General features: G+C 38.3%; 1 protein-coding gene and 1 pseudogene across 9 annotated transcripts in view; both read left to right on the top strand.

Annotated features, from left to right (window-relative positions):
• Positions 1–19132, top strand: part of GREB1L (GREB1 like retinoic acid receptor coactivator) — a 278957-nt gene that overhangs the window by 222730 nt on the left and 37095 nt on the right. For all 9 annotated transcript variants that reach the window (XM_053902487.1, XM_053902486.1, XM_053902488.1 and 6 more), the window contains 2 exons: positions 3089–3269; positions 5449–5641. In XM_053902487.1, coding sequence (XP_053758462.1) covers positions 3089–3269; positions 5449–5641 — 374 coding nt within the window. The remainder of the gene's footprint in view (positions 1–3088; positions 3270–5448; positions 5642–19132) is intronic.
• Positions 11623–13082, top strand: LOC109248554 (ferritin light chain-like; annotated as a pseudogene).

Here is a 19132-nt window from a genome sequence, read left to right on the forward strand (position 1 = left end):
ATTAAAGATCCCATGCTTTTACCACTGATCTGCAATGCAAGTTTTATTATGAAGCAAGTTTCCATATGTATGGGGGTCTCTTTCTGGGGTCTATCCCTGTGCCAAAACCACTTTGTCTTATTAATACAGCTCTATAGTTCTTAGTCTCTGGGAAGGGAAATCTCTCCCACCTTTTCTACTTTAGGACTGTCTTGATTCTGCCATATACATTTTTAAAATAATTTTTCAAGGTAAAAAAACTGTTAGAATTTTTATTGGAATTACTTTGTATCTCGAGATAAATTTGAGAATTTATTTGTAACTATATTTTATGATATAGCTCTATTTAGGTCTTCTTTAATGTCATTAATAGTTTCATCACTTTCTTCATAAAGATCTTATATACCTTTTATAAGACCTATTTCTAGATACTTAATATTTTTTATGTTATTGTAAATGTTTTTAAAAATATATATATTTCTTAACTGTTTGCAGCTAGTGTATAGAAATGCAACTAATTTTTATAAAGTGATTCTGACTCCATCACTTTAATCAAATTCTTATTAATTTATTTATCTGTGGATTATTTTGTGTTTTCTATACAGACATATTATTAGTAAATAATGATAGTTTTGTTTCTTATTTTATAGTTACAAGTGAAAAATATCAGAATATACAATCACAAAATTCTAGGTAGCACAGTATGCATAGGAAAAGACACAGGAAGGAATGCAAAGAAATGTTCACAGCTTATTTTGAGTTAAAGAATTATGGATAAATTTTTCTTTTTAATATATCTCTATACTTTCCAGTTTTTCCAAGATGACTATCTATCACTTTCATAACCAGGAAAGAAACAAAACTTAAAAATAAAAGCAAGTCTAAAACAAACTTTAAAGGTAAGGATTCCTTACTAAAAATGCCCAGTTAGAAATTAAAAACTCAAGTACCTCTGATGTGCCTGCTCCCCACCAAGATTCACCACTGCAGAGCCAGATGGTTGTATAGTTATGAACTAATACATGTGTTATATCTAAGAGAATCTCTTAGATTCATGGAACTTTGTCTTTACATTAGGGCATGTATGAAATTGACCTGTCAAAGGTCTTTATTCATTTGTTTTGAAGTATAGTCAATTCTTAATTATCCATAAGGAATATTTTTATTCTTTATGAGTTATTTATGACCTTTTCATATTGAGTTACTATTAACTTGCACTGCTTATTTCCTAGGGATAAACTTAGGAAATGCAGACTAATTTTCAACTGGCACTCCTCTCCCTATTATACAGATAAGATAACAGAAACCCCTTAGAAATTAAGTAGGTTTTCTCTCTATTTTTCTGTTCACCTCCTCCATCCCATGGTACTTGTCTCCCATCATGACACCTGTCAAAATTATCTGTCCTCTCCATCATAAACTCCATAAGGTTAAGATCTTTGTCTTGTTCTTCTGTGTATCCCTACACCTAGCACAATACCTGACATAGTTCCTGATACATAGTGGATTCTCAATAAATCACTATGGAATGTTGAATGAATTTTGCAAGCAATCCACTTTCAAAAAAAATCAGAATACTCACCACATTAAATATTTGACTGATTGCTTTTGGATATAGTCACAATAACATTTGGCTTCATGTGGGTGGAAATTGAAATCAATGTCTGGGTAAAGACTTCTCATGAAAAATGTTTAAAAACAAAATGAACTTTCTGCTCACCTCATCTTGTGTGATGAATTTTTCATATGGTAAAACATTTTTCCTATTTTCTTTTATACCATTTAGAGCTATTACTATTACAGCATCTAGATGCTAATTGTATGTAATTGTTAATTGAGCTGATTCTATCTGAAAAGAAAAGCTAGATAAACAAAAGTAAGTCCTCATAATTTATAAAAGTCTTTTAATTTAACTTGTTTCTTCTTTTTAATTTTGATTTTTTTTTCACATAGTTGTGGCTAGTGGGTATGGCTGATATTGGATGCTAAATATATATTCTCTAGCTCTTGGAGCCCAGGCTGGTCCTCAAGGGCCCTGTGGCTTATCTAACCCCTAAATCAGTCTTCTGGTTCCTTCTCCTTGTTGGAGGACCGACCATGGTCTTGGGTCACAAGGCTCTCTCATCTCAGGGGGCTTAAGCCCTCCCACCATGCAGCTAAGTGTCTGGAGGTGGGGGTTGCCTTTGGTTTGGGGGGCTTTCTCCCAGATTTATTGAGAAATAATTGCCATATAACATTGTGTAAGTTTAAGGTATACAGTGCACACCTTGATAACTTGATACCTGTATATATTGTGAAATGTGTATCACAATCAGGTTAGTTAACACATCCTTCACCTCACATAATTTTCATTTTCATTTTCATTTTCAAAGAGGATTGGTTGTTTTAATTGATTATCCCAATAACACCTTCATGTGCCTCAAACTATTTAGATGTTTGAATGTGGAAGTAATTATATTATAGACAGATAGAATGGTACAGTACTGAAGTTTCTATTTCTAACATTTTGAGAAGATAGTAATCTTGGGTAATTCAGTTCATTTTATAAATTTGTTATGTAATCCAACATTCATGGAAGACTGCCCATACTCAGATACTGTGCAAAACTGTCACTATATAAAATGAGTAAAATACTACCTAAAAGAGCCCACAGTCTAGTTGTGGTATATTTGGACATCTTATGTTATTATCCTTTTTTAATATTATGTTTTGTTGCTAAATTTGGGATAAAGAAGGTTATGTGAATATATTAATTTGGCTAAGAGCTGTAGCTCTAAGTGACCTATAGTAGCTATTAGCAGCAGCACTTCACTATAAATAGGATTTAATTAGACGCCTCATACATTCGACTGCTTCTACTTAATGTATCAGATCATTGCATGTTGTCCTTTGTGTGACATGTAGGAGTGGGCTAAGGTGTTCTAAAGAAGAGAGAATCTGATATTTCCTCATCAAAATTGTGGTGGGGAGTATGCAAAATGAAAAAATATCTGCTCTGTAAATTTCTGTATACAGCCACTACCCAGTATATCAGTTGACATTGAACTTTAGTTTATCTCATTTATATATATGTATGTGAAAAGGTAAACTCTTTTTTTCTTCTTGGCAGGTGTCCTTGTAGACTTGGGTCTGGAGGAAAATGGGACAGCTTATCAAAGAGCAGAGAAATATGTTGTTCGTCTAGACAATGAGATTCAAACCAAGTTTGAAGTTTTTATGAGAAGGGTAAAACAGAACCCGTACACACTGTTTGTGCTAGTTCATGACAACTCCCATGTGGAACTAACGAGGTGATTGCTTCAGAGTGAGCAAATATAGTGTTTCTTCTAGCACAGCAATGGTTTTGTAAAAAATTCCTGAAAAGCCCAGAGACCCTAACACTTGGCATCTTCTTATTGGTAACTTATTCCTACTCTTTCCCTGCTCTTTCAGCTTTCCCTACCAATTTAGTGTTGACTTCATTTTAACTATACTATGAATGAATTTATAAATCCCCATTAAGGGGCACCTGGGTAGCTCAGTCAATTGAGCAACTGACTTCAGCTCAGGTCATCATCTCACTGTTTGTGAGTTCAAGCCCCACATCAGGCTCTATGCTGACAGCTCAGAGCCCACTTTGGATTCTCTGTGCCTCTCCCCACTTGTTCTCTCTCTCTCTCTCTCAAAAGTAAATAAACATTTTAAAAATCCCTATTAAAAAGCTGTCTTCAGGGCATTGTGGAACTCAGCGGCCTCAGAGAAAGGGCAGCAGCAGGGAGAGTGAGGTTAATGAGCTCCAAGAAGGGCCATATGCTTTCCTTTCCCTGTCCTTCCTCCTCCCCAGTTCTTTACCATTTTTTTTCCTCCTTCCTCTTCTCTATGTTTCTCCTCTTCCATGCCTTTCTCTCTATCCACATAACTTTAAGCAGTAAAGATGCCACTTAAAGATTTCAGAGCAGAGTGCCTGGCTGGCTCAGTCAGAGGAGCATATGACTCTTGATCTTAAGGTTGTGAGTTTGAGCCCCACGTTGGGTGTAGAGACTACTAAAAAAATAAATAAATAAATAAATAAATAATCTCTAAAAAATAATTTAGAAATCTGAGCATATCTGAAACATTCCCCAATTTACCGGTTTAAACAGAGAATATCCTATTTCTTAGGTGGGCTTACAGTGAAAGAAGAGTAAATGGGGCATGATGGTGCCAGTTTGGCCCCCTGACCAAATTACAGTAATTATCTGTTAAGGGATGTCTTTGATCCTACGGGTTTAAAAGGCAGTTTCAAGCATCATCAAGTGTTTATAGATTTTCCTTTCTTCAGAACACACTGAGGTTGAGAATATGAAAGATTTGTAGTATGTTGTAGAAATATCAGAATTGCAAAAGCACTTGTTCAAAAGCCAGAATGTATTTGGCGCTCCACAATCTGAACTCTAGAGCCATATGTAGGTATAAATAAGATGTTAGTTTTAGAAGAAAGAAAGAAAGAAAGAAAGAAAGAAAGAAAGAAAGAAAGAAAGAGAAAAAAGGGAAGAAAGAAGCAGAGAGAGGGAGGGAGGGAGGGAAGGAGAGAAGGAAAGAAGGGAGAAGGAAGGAAAGAAAGAAGGAGGGAGGGAGAGAGAGAGAAGGAAGAAAGGAAGGAAGGAGGGAAGGAAGGAAGGAAGGAAGGAAGGAAGGAAGGAGAGGGGGAGGGAGAGAGGAGAGAAGGAAGGAAGGAAGGAAGTAAGGAAGGAAGGAAGGAAGGAAGGAAGGAAGGAAGGACTTTGCCCAGATTCTCTTCAGTTGTTCCTAGTGTTCTATGAGCAGAAATAACTCAGTGACCTGATATACCTCATGTTTGAAAGTTTGGAGTAATAGCTGTGAGGATGTGTATTGGATCTCTCTATATTTAATTCCCCAGGGCACTGAGATTATTTCTTTGACAAAAAAAAAAAAATATGTGGTTTTGAGGCTGCATAACAGCCTGGTACATTCAAATTGAACATAATTGAAAATGATTTATATGTAAAAATTTTGTTCATACTGAGGGGTAGGAGGCCCCTTTGTAACCTCCTCATAGTCTAACATCCTCAAGGGAGGAAGAATAGTAGCATTAACATAGAAGGGATCCCTTGCCTCTCTGGGGTACCAATTATTGCACACTTACAAGCATCATGTTTTGATGGAGAAACTCATTTAGATGAGTTTTCAGACCAAAGTGATCCATCTCAGCTACAGATTTAGATATCCTTGGCCTGTAGAACTGAGTTACACTTGGAGGTATTTCAGGGGCAGACTGAAAAAGGGGGAAAAAATATATTTGAAATCTGTCTGAAAGTGGTAAGAAGGAGTGTAATTATTTCTCTTTCAAATTAAATGTTGGTTGCCTCTACTCCTTCTCCCAGTTAAAAAGAACTAGAAAAATAAAAACTAAAACATTATCTCCATTTTGATGACTGTTTCTGAATCTAATCTGTTAAATTATTAATGTGACTTTCAATATTTCTACAGTGTCATTTCGGGCTCTTTGTCACATGGTGAACCTAGTCATGGATTGGCTGATAGAGTCATTAACTGCAGAGAAGTTCTGGAAGCTTTCAACCTGCTGGTGCTCCAGGTTAGCTCATTCCCATACACACTACAGACCCAACAGTCTCGTATCAGCTCCAGCAATGAGGTTCACTGGATACAGCTGGACAATATGGTGAGTCTCTATTCTGCTCTCTTATACACAGTCATTATTCTCAGTTCCCCCGGGAGCAGAATCTTGTAATAAAATATGGTCATGGATTTGTAAAATACCATAAGAGTTCAAAACTCTGACTAACATAAAGCTTTATCTCCTAAAAGTTCCATGTAATTACAGTTATTATAAGACTAAAAACTAATGAGTGTGTCCAAAATAAATCTAATTATATTGTTCTTTTTAAGGTTATCATACAGATACAAAATTGTCCATCCTATATAGTACCCCCCCTCCAAAATGTGATGTTATTTTATACAGTCACCAATAGCCTGGACTATCTTTGTGCTTTTAAACCATTAATTTCAATCTGAGACTTGGAAATTTATTATCCTTTTGAATGGCTTTTCTGTCATGTTAAAGTCTTATTGATCTGTATGACTATAAATCATGCTCATGTTCCCCCAGCAACTGGATTTTTTTTCTTTTAATCAGTTCTCAGTCTTCTGGTTAAAACATAAGATTATGATACTGTTACTTTAAATTACTCAATAGCATTTAATATGTTGAGCACCATCTCAAGGTTGTATATATTCAAGACTATATATTTTTTTTGGCTTCAGTCCCTAAAACCTGGAAAATATTTTCTATGACCTATACAATGCATGACAAACATACTACCAAAAAAAAGAAATAAGTGTTTCATAAAAAACAAAGAAGATTAGCCATTAAGCAATGGATCCTTTGTGTAAAAAATATTAAACATGGTGGGGACGCCTGGGTGGCTCAATCAGTTGAGCGTCTGACCCTTGGTTTCTGCTCAGATCATGGTCTCATGGTTCGTGGGTTTGAGTCCCACATTGGGCTCTGTGCTGACAATGCAGAGCCTGCTAGGGATTCTTTCTCTCTCCCTCTCTCTCTACCCCTCCCTTACTTGTGCACTCTTTCTATCTCAAAATAAATAAACTTTAAAAAAAATTAAAAATGAAAAAATGTTAAACATAATGGATATTTTAAAATAAGCATGTTTAAGTAAAAGATGCCAGATATGTCTTAAGTAAGGATAACATTTATTCAGGGGTGCCTGAGTAGCTCAGTCGGTTGAGTATCTGACTTTGGCTCAGGTCATGATCTTGCAGTTTGTGGGTTTGAGCCCCACATTGGGCTTGCTGCTATCAGCACAGACCCAGCTTCAGATCCTCTGTCCCCCACCCCCCCTTCTGCCCTCCCCTGCTCATGCTTGCTCTCAAAACACACACACACACACACACACACACACACACACACACACACACATAAAAAAATCATCCCTATGAGGTGCCTGGGTGGCTCAGTCAGTTGAGCATCACACTCTTGATTTCAGCTCATGTCATGATACCAGAGTCATGAGATGGAGCCCCATGTCAGGCTCTGTTCTGAGTGTGGAGTCTGCTTGGGATTCTCTCCCTCTCTCCCTTTGCCCCTCTCCACTGCTTGCATTCTCTGTCTCTAAAGTAAAAAAAATTTTTTTTAAATCATCACTGTGAAATTGAGATCAACATAGAAAAAAGATAAAAACTTCAAACTTGAATCTAATTTACACCCTTACACCCTCACCCTTACACATTAGGGAAGAAACTCCTAACCATTAGCCTCCTTTCATTATCCTGAAACCAACATCCTCAAAAAGGAAAAATTGGAAAAAACAGAGTAATTCAATTAAAAAAATACTAAGCACTTGTTGGGCTTGTGTTAGATCTTTCCAAGAACACAAAGAGAACTGACCATTTAAAGGAAAAAGCAAAGTACATATCAAAGTCACTGTTATCCAAAGTAGAATAAGATATACATAGAGAAAAGAGATCAGTGATTGCCAGAGGCAGGGGTGGGGTGGATGAAATGGGTGAATGGGATCAAAAGATACAAACGTTCAGTTATAAAATAAGTTAATCCTCAAAAAATTAAAAATAGAACTACCCTATGATCCAACAGTAGCACTACTAGGAATTTACCCAAGGAGTAAAGGAGTGCTGATGCATAGGGGCACTTGTACCCCAATGTTTATAGCAGCACTTCAACAATAGCCAAATTATGGAAAGAGCCTAAATGTCCATCAACTGATGAATGGATAAAGATGTAGTGTATATATACAATGGACTACTACTTGGCAATGAGAAAGAATGAAATCCTGCCATTTGCAGCAACATGGATGGAACTAGAAGGTATGATGCTGAGTGAAATATGTCAGTCAGAGGACAGATATCATATGTTGTCACTCATATGTGGATCTTGAGAAACTTAACAGAAGACCATGGGGGAAGGGAAGGGGAAAAAAATAGTTACAGAGAGGGAGGGAGGCAAACCACAAGAGACTCTTAAATACAGAGAATAGACTGAGAGGGATTGGGAGGATGGGGGAGAGGGGAAAAATGGGTGATGGGCGTTGAGGAGGGTGCTTGTTGGGATGAGCCCTGGGTGTTGTATGTAAGCCAATTTGACAGTAAATTATATAAAAATAATAACAAGTAAGTCCTGGGGATGTAATGTACAGCATGATGACTATAGTTAATACTGTATGGTATATCTGAAAGTTGCTAAGGCCTTAGAAGATCACATCACCAGAGAAAAAGAATTATAACTATACGTGCTGATGGATGTTAACTGGACTTCCTGTGGTGATCATTTTGCAATATATATATGTATATTGCACACATATATAGGCATACCTTGTTTTGTTGTGCTTTGCTTTATTGTACTTTGCAGATATTTCATTTTTACAAATGAAGATTTGTGGCAATCCTATATCAAGGAGGTCTATTGGTGCCATTTTTTCAAACAGCATTTACTCACTTTGGGTCTCTATGTCACATTTGGTAATTCTCACAATATTTAAAATTTTTTCATTATTATTGTATTTGTTATGCTGATCTATAATCACTGATCTTTGATGTTACTATTGTAATTGTTTTACGGTGCCACAAACCACACCTATGTAAGAACATGGACTTAATCGATAAATGTGTGTGTGTGTTCTAACTGCTCCACCAACTGGCCATTCCCCTCTCTCTCCCTCTCCTTAGGCCTCCCTATTTCTGGATACACACCAATATTGAAATTTGGCCAATCAATAACCCTACAATGGCCGCTAAGTGTTCAAGTGATGGGAAGAGTTGCACATCTCTCACTTTAAATCAAAAGCTAGACATGATTAAGCTTAGTGAGGAAGACAAGTCAAAAGCTGAGACAGGCTGAAAGCTAGGCCTCTTGCTCCAAACAGCCATGTTATGAATATAAAAGAAAAGTTCTTGAAGGAAATTAAAAGGCACCTGGCAGGCTTAGTCAGTTAAGCATCCGACTTGATTTCAGCTCAGGTCGCAATCTCAGGGTTGTGAGATCGAGCCCTGCATTGGGCTCTGTGCTGGACATGGAGACTGCTTAAGATTCTCTTTCCCTCTCCCTCTGCCCCTCCCCAACACTCGCTCTTGTTCTCTCTCTCTCTCTCTCAAAAAAAGTGCTAACCCGGTGAACACATGAATAATAAGAAAGTAAAACACCTTATTGCTGATATGGAGAAGATCTGAATGATCTAGATAGAAGATCCTATCAGCCACCACGTTCCCTTAAGCCAAAGCCTAATCCAGACCAAGGCCCTAACTGTCTTCAATTCTGGGAAGACTGAGAGAGGTAAGGAAGCTGCAGAAGAAAGATTGGAAACTACCAGAGGTTAGATCATAAAGCTTAAGAAAGCTTATGCCTTCTGCATAACATTAAAGTGCAGCAAGTGCTGATATAGAGGCTGCAGCAAGTTATCCAAAAGACCTAGATTATTAATGAAGGTGGCTACGTGAAACAAATTTTCAATGTAGATGAAACAGCCATCTATTGGAAGAAGACGCCTTCTATGTCTTTCATAGCTAGAGAGAAGTCAATGACTGCCTTCAAAGCTCCAAAGGACAATCTGACTGTCTTGTTAGGGGCTACTGCAGCTGGTGACTTTAAGTTGAAGCCAATGCTCATTGAGCATCCTGAAAATCCTAGGGCCCTGAAGAATTATGCTAAATCTACTCTTGTCTGTGTTCTCTAAATGTAACAACAAAGCCTGGTTGACAGCACATCTGTTTACAACATGGTTGATTGAATATTTTAAGCCCACTGATGAGACCTACTGCCCAGAAAAAAAAGATTCCTTTCAATATATTACTGCTCATTGACAATGTATATGCTAACCTAAGAGCTCTGATGGAGATGTACAATAAGATGAATGTGGTTTTCATGACTACTAACACAACATCCATTATGCAGCACATGGGTCAAGGAGTAACTTCTTATGATTTAGGAAAATACATTTCATAAGGCTATGGCTGCCATAGACAGTGATTCCTCTGATGGAAATGGGCAAAGTTAGTTGAAAACATTCTGGAAAGGATTCACCATTCTAGGTGATTAAGAACATTCATGATTCATGGGAAGAGGTCAAAATATCAGCATTACCAGGAGTTTGGAAGAAGTTGATTACAACCCCCGTGGATGACTTTGAGGGGTTCAAGACTTCAGTGGAGGAAGTCACTGCAGATGTGGTGGAAATAGCAAAGAACTAAAATTAAAAGTAGAACCTGAAGGTGAGACTGAATTGTTGCAATCTCATGATAAAAATTGAATGGATGAGGAGTTGCTTCTGACGGGTGAACAAAGAAAGTGGTGTCTTGAGAAGGAAACTACTCCTGGTGAAGATGCTGTGGAGATTGTTGAAATGACAACAAAGGATTTAGAATATTACATGAACTTAGTTGATAAAGCAGTGGCAGGGTTTGAGAGGATTGACTCCAATTTTGAAAGAAGTTCTACTGGGGGCAAAATGCTATCAAACAGCATCACTTGCTACAGAGAAGTCACTCATGAAAGGAAGAGTCATTCAATGTGGCAAGCTTCATTGTTGTCTTGTGTTAAGAAATTGTCACAGGCACCCCAGCCTTCAACAACCACCAACCAAATCAGTCAATAGCCATCAAAATCAAGGCAAGACCCTCCACCGGCAAAAAGATTATGATTTGCTGAAAGTTCAGATGATGGTTAGCATTTTTAAGCAATAAAGTATCTTTTAATTAAGGTATGTACATTGTTTTTTAAACATAATGCTATTGTACACTTAATAGACTACAGTGTAAACATAACTTTCGTATGTACAGGGAAACCAAAAAATTCATTTGACTCATTTGATTGTAATGCCTGTTTATTGTGGTGGTCTGCATGCAAACCCTCAAATCTCCAAGGTATGCCTATATATAAACAGAATCATTTTGTTGTACCCCTGAAAACTAATACAGTGTTACATGTCAATTATGTCTCAATTTCAAAAAAAGAAAAAATACCACATTGTATACCTTAAATATATACAATTTTTATTTGCAAAAATAATAGCTGGAAGAAGACAATTTTATAAATTAAAAAATAATTTTTAATGTGTATTTATTTTTGAAAGACAAAGAGAGACAGAGCATGAGTGGGGGAGGGGCAGAGAGAGAGGGAGACACAATCTGAAGCGGGCTACAGGCTCTGGGCTGTCAGCACATAGCCCAACGCAGGCTCAAAGCCATGAACTGTGAGATAATGACCTGAGCTGAAGTCAGATGCTTAACCAACTGAGCCACCCAGGCACCCCTGGAATAAGACAATTTTAAAAAATCAAAATGCTCTGGGGATTGAAATGAGGGAGAAGTCCCACCCACTTAAGAGCATTAGAAAATGCGACATGGAAAGAGCACAGTGGATGGGCCTTGCAAGAGAGGAAGGAAGGAGCAGACAGACTGAGGTGTGGGCTCTCCTGAGAGCAGACAGCTCGGGCAGCACCACAGAGGAGGAAACAGGGATTTTTCAGCGAACACTAGGAGGATGAAAAGAAACTTGGGACTATATACATGGAAGCTTGAAGTCCCAGGCTGGAAAAGTTTACACTTATTACAAAGGCATTAATGATTTTCTTGTAAGGGCATGGTATTATTAAAAACATGGTTGAGCCTTGGGGTGCCTGGGTGGCTCAGTCGGTTAAGCGTCTGACTTCGGCTCAGGTCATGATCTCGCGGTCCGTGAGTTCGAGCCCCGCGTCGAGCTCTGTGCTGACAGCTCAGAGCCTGGAGCCTGTTTCAGATTCTGTGTCTCCCTCTCTCTGACCCTCCCCCGTTCATGCTCTGTCTCTCTCTGTCTCAAAAATAAATAAACGTTAAAAAAAATTTTAAAAAAAATATGGTTGAGCCTTGAACAACACAGGGTTCAGGAGGACCCACCCCTGCTCAGTTGAAAATTCGCATATAATTTTGACTCCCCCAAAACTTTACTAATGGGCTACTGTTGACCAGAAGCCTTACCGATAACATAACACCTATTTTGTATGTCATATTATTATATAATGTATTATTACAATAAAGTAAGCTAGAGAAAAGAAAACATTAAGAAAGTTGTAAGGAAGAGAAAATACATTCACAATACTGTAAAGAATCTGCATATAGGCAGAGCGACTGCCAGTCTTGCAGATCTGTCTCTTGCTTCAACAGTGTTTAGACAGAACAGACCCAGGGATGCCCCTTCTTCCACCCTCCACCCACCCTCCAACCTCTTTTCCAGTCACAACCTCCAGAACCATCTTCTCACCGCCTTCTGGCTCCAGGAGTAGCTAGGACCAGTTTTTGAGCTTAGCTCCTTCCTTATTGCCAATCAACCATGAGCTCCTGGATTTGTCAGAATGATTCCATTAAGGTGGAGGCCGCCTTCAACTGCCTGGCCAACATTCATCTGCAGGGCTCTAACACCTACATCTCTCTGAGCTTCTATTCCAACCTCAACCATGTGGCTCTGGAGGGCTGAGAGTCTCTTGAAGATACAAAATCAGCATGGCAGCCATGCCCTTTTTCAGGATGTGCAGAAGCCCTGTCAAGATGAGTAGGGTAAAATACTGGATGCCATGGTCTTGGAAAAGAATCCGAAGCAGGCCCTTCTGGATCTGCATGTTCTGGGTTCTGCCCACACAAATCCCCATCTCTGTGACTTCCTGGAGAACCACTTCCTAGATGAAGAAGTGAAACCCATCAAAAAGTTGGATGACCACCTGAGTCACTTCTGCAGGCTGGCTGGCCCCCAAAGCTGGGCTGGATGAGTATCTCTTCCAAAGGCTTACTTTCAAGCATGATAGCTGAGAGCCTTTGGAGCTCAATGGCTTTTGAGGGACCCATGTGCATCCCACAGGATGTCAGGACTTCTGCCTGAGCCTCTCCCTGCAGCCACTAGGCAGCTTTTTAATCCCCATGAAGTCCTCCCCCAAGCCCTGCACCGAATGGAAACAAAGCTTTTTGCAGAAAACAAAACAAAACCTTGTGTAAGTGGACCTATGCAGTTCAAACTTATGTTGTTCAAGAGTCAATTGTATTATCAGAATGCACGTATTTCTTTTATACTAACAATGTAAATGCACAACTTGATGAATTTTCACAAACTGAAAGCACCTTTAGAATCAGCACCCAAGATGAAAAAATAGAACATTACCACTACCCCCAGAAGACAGGCATTGCCCACCAAAGGGTAACACTCTTCTGGCCTCTTCCACCCTACATTTAGTTTGCCCAGTTTTGAACTTGAAATAAATGGAATCATGCAGTTTGCATTCTTTTGTATATAGCTTCTTTTACTCAGCATTGTTTATGAATTCTTCTCTATTTTGCATGAGTCATAAAACGTTCTTATTGCCATATATGGATTACACTGGGAGAATACCACAATTCATTTATCCATCCCATTCATTTATTTCAAATAGTGCTGCTATAAACATTCTAGCACATGCCTTTTAGTAGACACAGGTATGTATTTTTGTCAGGTGTATATGTGGGAATGAACACATATGTTCAGCTTTAGGAGATGCTGAGAGGTTGCAATTTAAGGCACTTCGTTAATGATAGAAGTCAAATCAAAGTGATTAAAAATAGATCAGTTGGGGTGCCTGGGTGGCTCAGTCTAAGTGTCCGACTTCAGCTCACGGTTTGTGAGCTCAAGCCCCACATTGGGCTGTGAGCTGGCAGTGCAGAGCCTGCTTGGGATTCTCTCTCTCCCTCTCTTTCTGCCCCTCTCCTGCTTGCACTTTCTCTCTCAAAATAAATAAATAAACTTTTTAAAAAATAGGGAGATCAGTCATTTGACTTTTCTGATCATTCAGATTAAAATTAACAAATACATAGTGGTCCTAGCAAGAAGAAGTATGGCAGAAATGGTCAATTTTTTAGGATTTTTTTTTTAGTTTATTTATCTTGAGAAAGAGAGTGTGTGTGTGCTTGCTAATGGGGGAGGGGCAGAGAGAGAGAGAATCCCAAGCAGGCTGCACACTGTCAATGTGTGGGGCCCTTGGGGCTCAATCCCACAAACATCATGACCTGAGCCAAACCCAAGAGCCAGATGCTTAACTGCCTACCTGACTGAGCCACCCAGGCGCCCCACCTAGGATTTTTTTATTGGGGAAGAGGCAGCAGTCAGAGATGTCTTTGAGGTGATGCCTTTAGTTGAAGAAAAAGTTCAAGAGGAACAGTGATCTGTGGAGAGCAGATGAGGTGGAATTTGAATGAGTTAAGGCTGAGATGAGTGCACTATTGCATATGCACATTTGGAGTTTCTACTTTATGGTGCTTTATGACATAGTTTTGGAATATTTGTCAAGAACAATGATCACGGCAATCCCTACCAAAATAACACCAGCATTCTTCACAGAGCTAGAACAAATAATCCTAAAATTTGTAGGGAACCAGAAAAGACCCCAAATAGCCAAAGCAATCCTAAAAAAGAAAACCAAAGCTGGAGGCATCACAATCCCGGACTTTAAGCTGTATTACAAAGCTGAAATCATCAGCATGTGTGGTACTGGCACAAAAACAGACACTCAGATCAATGGAACAGAAGAGAGAACCCAGAAATGGACCCACAAACACATGGCCAACTAATCTTTGATAAAGCAGGAAAGAATATCCAATGGAATAAAGACAGTTTCTTCAGCAAGTGGTGCTGGGAAAACTGGACAGCGACATGCAGAAAAATGAACTTGGACCATTTTCTTACATAAACTCAAAATGGATGAAAGACCTAAACATAAGACAGGAAACCATCAAAATCCTTGAGGAGAAAGCAGGCAAAAACCTCTTTGATCTTGGCTGCAGCAACTTCTTACTCAACCTATCTCTGGAGGCAAGGGAAACAAAAGCAAAAATGAACTATTAAGACCTCATCAAAATAAAAACCTTCTGCACAGCGAAGGAAACAATCAGCAAAACTAAAAGGCAACCGACAGAATGGGAGAAGATATTTGCAAGCAGACATATCAGATAAAGGGTTAGTATCCAAAATCTATAAAGAACTTATCAAACTCAATACCCAAAAAACAAATAATCCAGTGAAGAAGTGGGCAAAAGACATGAATAGACACTTTCCCAAAGAAGATATCCAGATGACCAACTGACACAAAAAAATGCTCAACATCACTCATCATCAGGGAAATACAAATCAAAACCATGATGAGATACCACCTCACACCTGTCAGAATGGCTAGCATTAACAACTCAGGCAACAACAGATGTTGGCGAGGATATGGAGAAAGAGGATCTCTTTTGTACTGCTGGTGGGAATGCAAACTGGTGCGGCCACTCTGGAAACCAGTATGGAGGTTCCTCAAAAAACTAAAAATAGAACTACCCTATGACCCAGCAATTGCACTACTAGGTATTTATCCAGTGGATACAGGTGTACTATTTCGAAGGGGCACGTGCACCCCAATATTTATAGCATCGCTATTGACAATAGGCAAAATATGGAAAGAGCCCAAGTGTCCATCAACAGATGAATGGATAAAAAAGATGTAGTATATGAACCTACGATGGAGCATTACTCGGCAATCAAAAAGAATGAAATCTTGCCATTTGCAACTACATGGATGGAACTAAAGGGTATTAATGCTAAGCAAAATTAGAGAAAGACAAGTATCATATGACTTCACTTGTATGAGGACTTTAAGAGACAAAACAGATGAACATAAGGGAAGGGAAGCAAAAATAATATAAAAACAGAGAAGGGGACAAAACGTAAGAGACTCTTAAATATAGAGAACAAACAGAGGGTTACTGGAGGGGTTGTGGGAGGGGGGATGGGCTAAATGGGTAAGGGGCCTTAAGAAATCTGCTCCTAAAATCATTGTTGCAGTATATGCTAACTGACTTGGATGTAAATTTAAAAAATAAATAAATTATATTTAAAAAAAAAAGAACAATGATCACAGAAGCAGCTGGTGTGGATAAAATCATTGAAATAGACAATGAAGAGAACTACCAAAAGGGCAGTGAGGTCAAGGACTGACAGGCACACACCACTGGATTTGGCCTTAGGAGTCTTTGGTGACCTTCCAGGTAACAGTGTCTGTAGAGCAGAGCATTTGGCTGGAGGAAAAGCAACGATAGCAGGGAGAAGACAGGGAGAGCTACAGGATGAGGGTCATTAGGAGGGCAGGACTTGGGGAGGGATATTTATTTTTATTTTTTTTGCAGGAGAAGGGACATTTTTCCAAAAGACATAGTGATTCAGTATGATTTGTGATTTGTGACTCTTGGGATGCATGTTTCTTTTGAATAACATCATTCAGAGTTTTGTAACATTTTAAAAGGGTGGTCCCATTGACATCTATTACAAGGTTTATAATACAAAACTAGAGCTATAGTTTAATGCAAACTTAATGATTGGGGAAAGTTTTCACATCTACTTCCCATTTTTAGTATCTCTAGTTCTTGATCTACAAAGTCTTTGTAGATTAATAAAATACTGGCTCCAATTGATCACAAGCCATCTGTTTAATAACCCACCCCATAATTTTGCTAAGAAAGAAATTACACTGAGGACAGGTGGATGCATCCTATCCAGCAAGTTAAATGCTGTACAAAATGCTGCATTTTAACTTGGAGCATTAAAATGGAGCATTAAAATGCTCCAAGAATAGGCTTGGAGTAGGATTTTAGATTTTCCCAAAGAAGCAGGACCAAAAATGAGAAGGAAAGTGAAGACCACAACACAGAAGAGAAAGCTTTTCCACGGACTCTGTGCCAACAGCCGGATAAGGAGAGAATGCAGATGAATGACTTTTCATCCTGAAATGACTCATTTGACACAATTATCCAGAACTCAACCAAGAACCCAGAAGGAAGGAAGCAAACAAATAAACAAAATGGCTTTCAAGCCTCCAAAACAGAGGCTGCTCAATGTATGTTTTAAGGCTCTGCTGTTTCGAAGAACATACTCTGGTCCTCTAATAAAGCATTTTTACTCTTGAAGATCCTATTCCAACAAGAAGGAATAACTGGTTTGGGGGGTCACGAAAAAATAATTAAAAGCTGTCAATTAAATATTGCTTTATTTTCTATCTTTTGGGCCTTTTGAATCACACAGTTGCTTATCTGTTTGGGTTACTAAAGAGCTCAGAAACAAATTTGTAGCCCACTTCTAACAAAATGTGCATTTTTGAGAGCACTAGCTTCATCCCTGGCCCAATCTTATTTCTCTTACCCTTGCTTTTTCTTCTTCTGACTGCTTAATTTATTTGTAATTTATTATATTTATTATATTTAAGATGCTGTATTACCTTTATGAAATGAGTTTGTGGGTGTTTAAAGAAAAATGCCAGCGGCACCTGTGTGGGTCAGTCAGTTAAGCATCTGACTCTTAATTTCAGTTTATGTCATAATCTCACCGTTCATGGGATTGAGCCCTGAGTAAGGCTCTGTGCTGACAGCATGCAGCCTGTTTGTGATTCTCTCTCTCTCTCTCTCTCTCTCTCTCTCTCTCTCTCTCTCTCTGTCCCTCCCCTGCTCGTGCTCTCTCTCTCTCTCTCAAAATAAACATTTTTTTAAAAAGGAAAAATACCAATACATAATAAATAACAAATAGAGACTAAAACACATGGGCCACACGGCAGCTAGGAGAAATGACTGGGAAAAATTAATGTAGAAAATAGGAAAGAAAACCATTGTTTGAAAAAACACAGATGCATGAACTCAAAAAGCTTGCTTAATATTCTGGGACTATTTACATTTAAGGACATCTTGTCATACATCTCAGGATCCTCTGAGGGAATCTTTGTGTCACATCCCAAAATAGTTATTCATTTTCACAGTGATGACTGAGTCATCATGAAGGGGGGATAAATTAAATACAGGGAATTCTGCTTATGAAGGCAGAAAAGCATAGATTCCATTTTTAAATAAATATTTTTTGTAAAAGAGTAAGATTTTCTGAATTACCATCATTAGATAACGTCAGAAAAGTTAAGTTTTTTGTAATAGGATTTTTGAGTTTGTTAATCTCCGGAGAGTTCTATATATAGCATATGTATCAGTATAGAGAATTGCTTCATGAGGGAAAGGTCTGACCTGTGACTGTACCAACCTAAAAAATGCTATTCTTCAGAACATGCCTGAACAAAGCAAAGAGAAAACAAACCATCTGTTAAGTCACCATCTGCCTTAAGAAAGCAGGTCAACATTAACCACATATTAAGTTCATTTGAAGGGAAAAAGAAGTTTGGTTTCTGTCCCCAAGATAACTGTGGAGTTGATATCAGGTTGTATAATGAAATACAGTTTTTTCAGCTTTATTGAGGTATAATTGACAAATAAAATGATAAGATATTGATTTTATTTTAACAATTGGTTATCGTGTTTATTTATTTATTTTTAATTTATTTATAATTAACATACAGTATTATGTTAATTTCAGGTGTACAACATAACGATTCAACAATTCTTTACATTACTCACTGCTTACCATTAGTGTAGTCACCATCTGTTACCAAGCAGCAGTATTACAACATTATTGGCTATATTCCCAATTCAGTACTTTTCATCTCAGTGACTTCTCTGTTTTGTAACTGGAAGTTTGTACTTCCTAATCCCTTTTATCTACTTCATCCATCCTTCCATCCCCCTTCCCTGTGGCAATAAACCAGTTTGCTTTATTCATTCATTCATTCATTCATTCTCTCTATATTTAACAGTTTTGGGTTTTTGTTTGTCTCTTTGTTTCTTTGCTCATTTATTTTGTTTTTTAGATTCTACATGTAAGTGAAATCATATGGCATTTGTCTTTCTCTGATTTGTTTCACTTAGCATTATAGCTTCTGGGTCCATCTATGTTGTTGCAAATGGCAAGATCTCATTTTTTTACTTTAAGTTTTATTTGAAATCCATTTTTAGTTAACATACAGTGTTATATTAATTTCAGGTGTATGTAGTAATTTAACACTTACATACATCGTCTGGTGTTCATCACGACAAGTGCCCTCCTTAATCCCCATCACCTATTTCACCCATCCTCCCATCCACCTCCCCTCTAGTAACCACCAGTTTGTTCTCTATACTTAAGAATCTGTTTGGGGCACCTGGGTGGCTCAGTCGGTTGAGCATCCAACTTCAGCTCAGGTCATGATCTCACACTCCATGAGTTCGAGCCCCGCGTTGGGCTCTGTGCTGT

Source organism: Panthera pardus, unplaced genomic scaffold (genome assembly GCF_024362965.1).
Source record: "Panthera pardus isolate Hobbes unplaced genomic scaffold, ASM2436296v1 HiC_scaffold_15, whole genome shotgun sequence".
Taxonomy (NCBI): domain Eukaryota; kingdom Metazoa; phylum Chordata; class Mammalia; order Carnivora; family Felidae; genus Panthera; species Panthera pardus.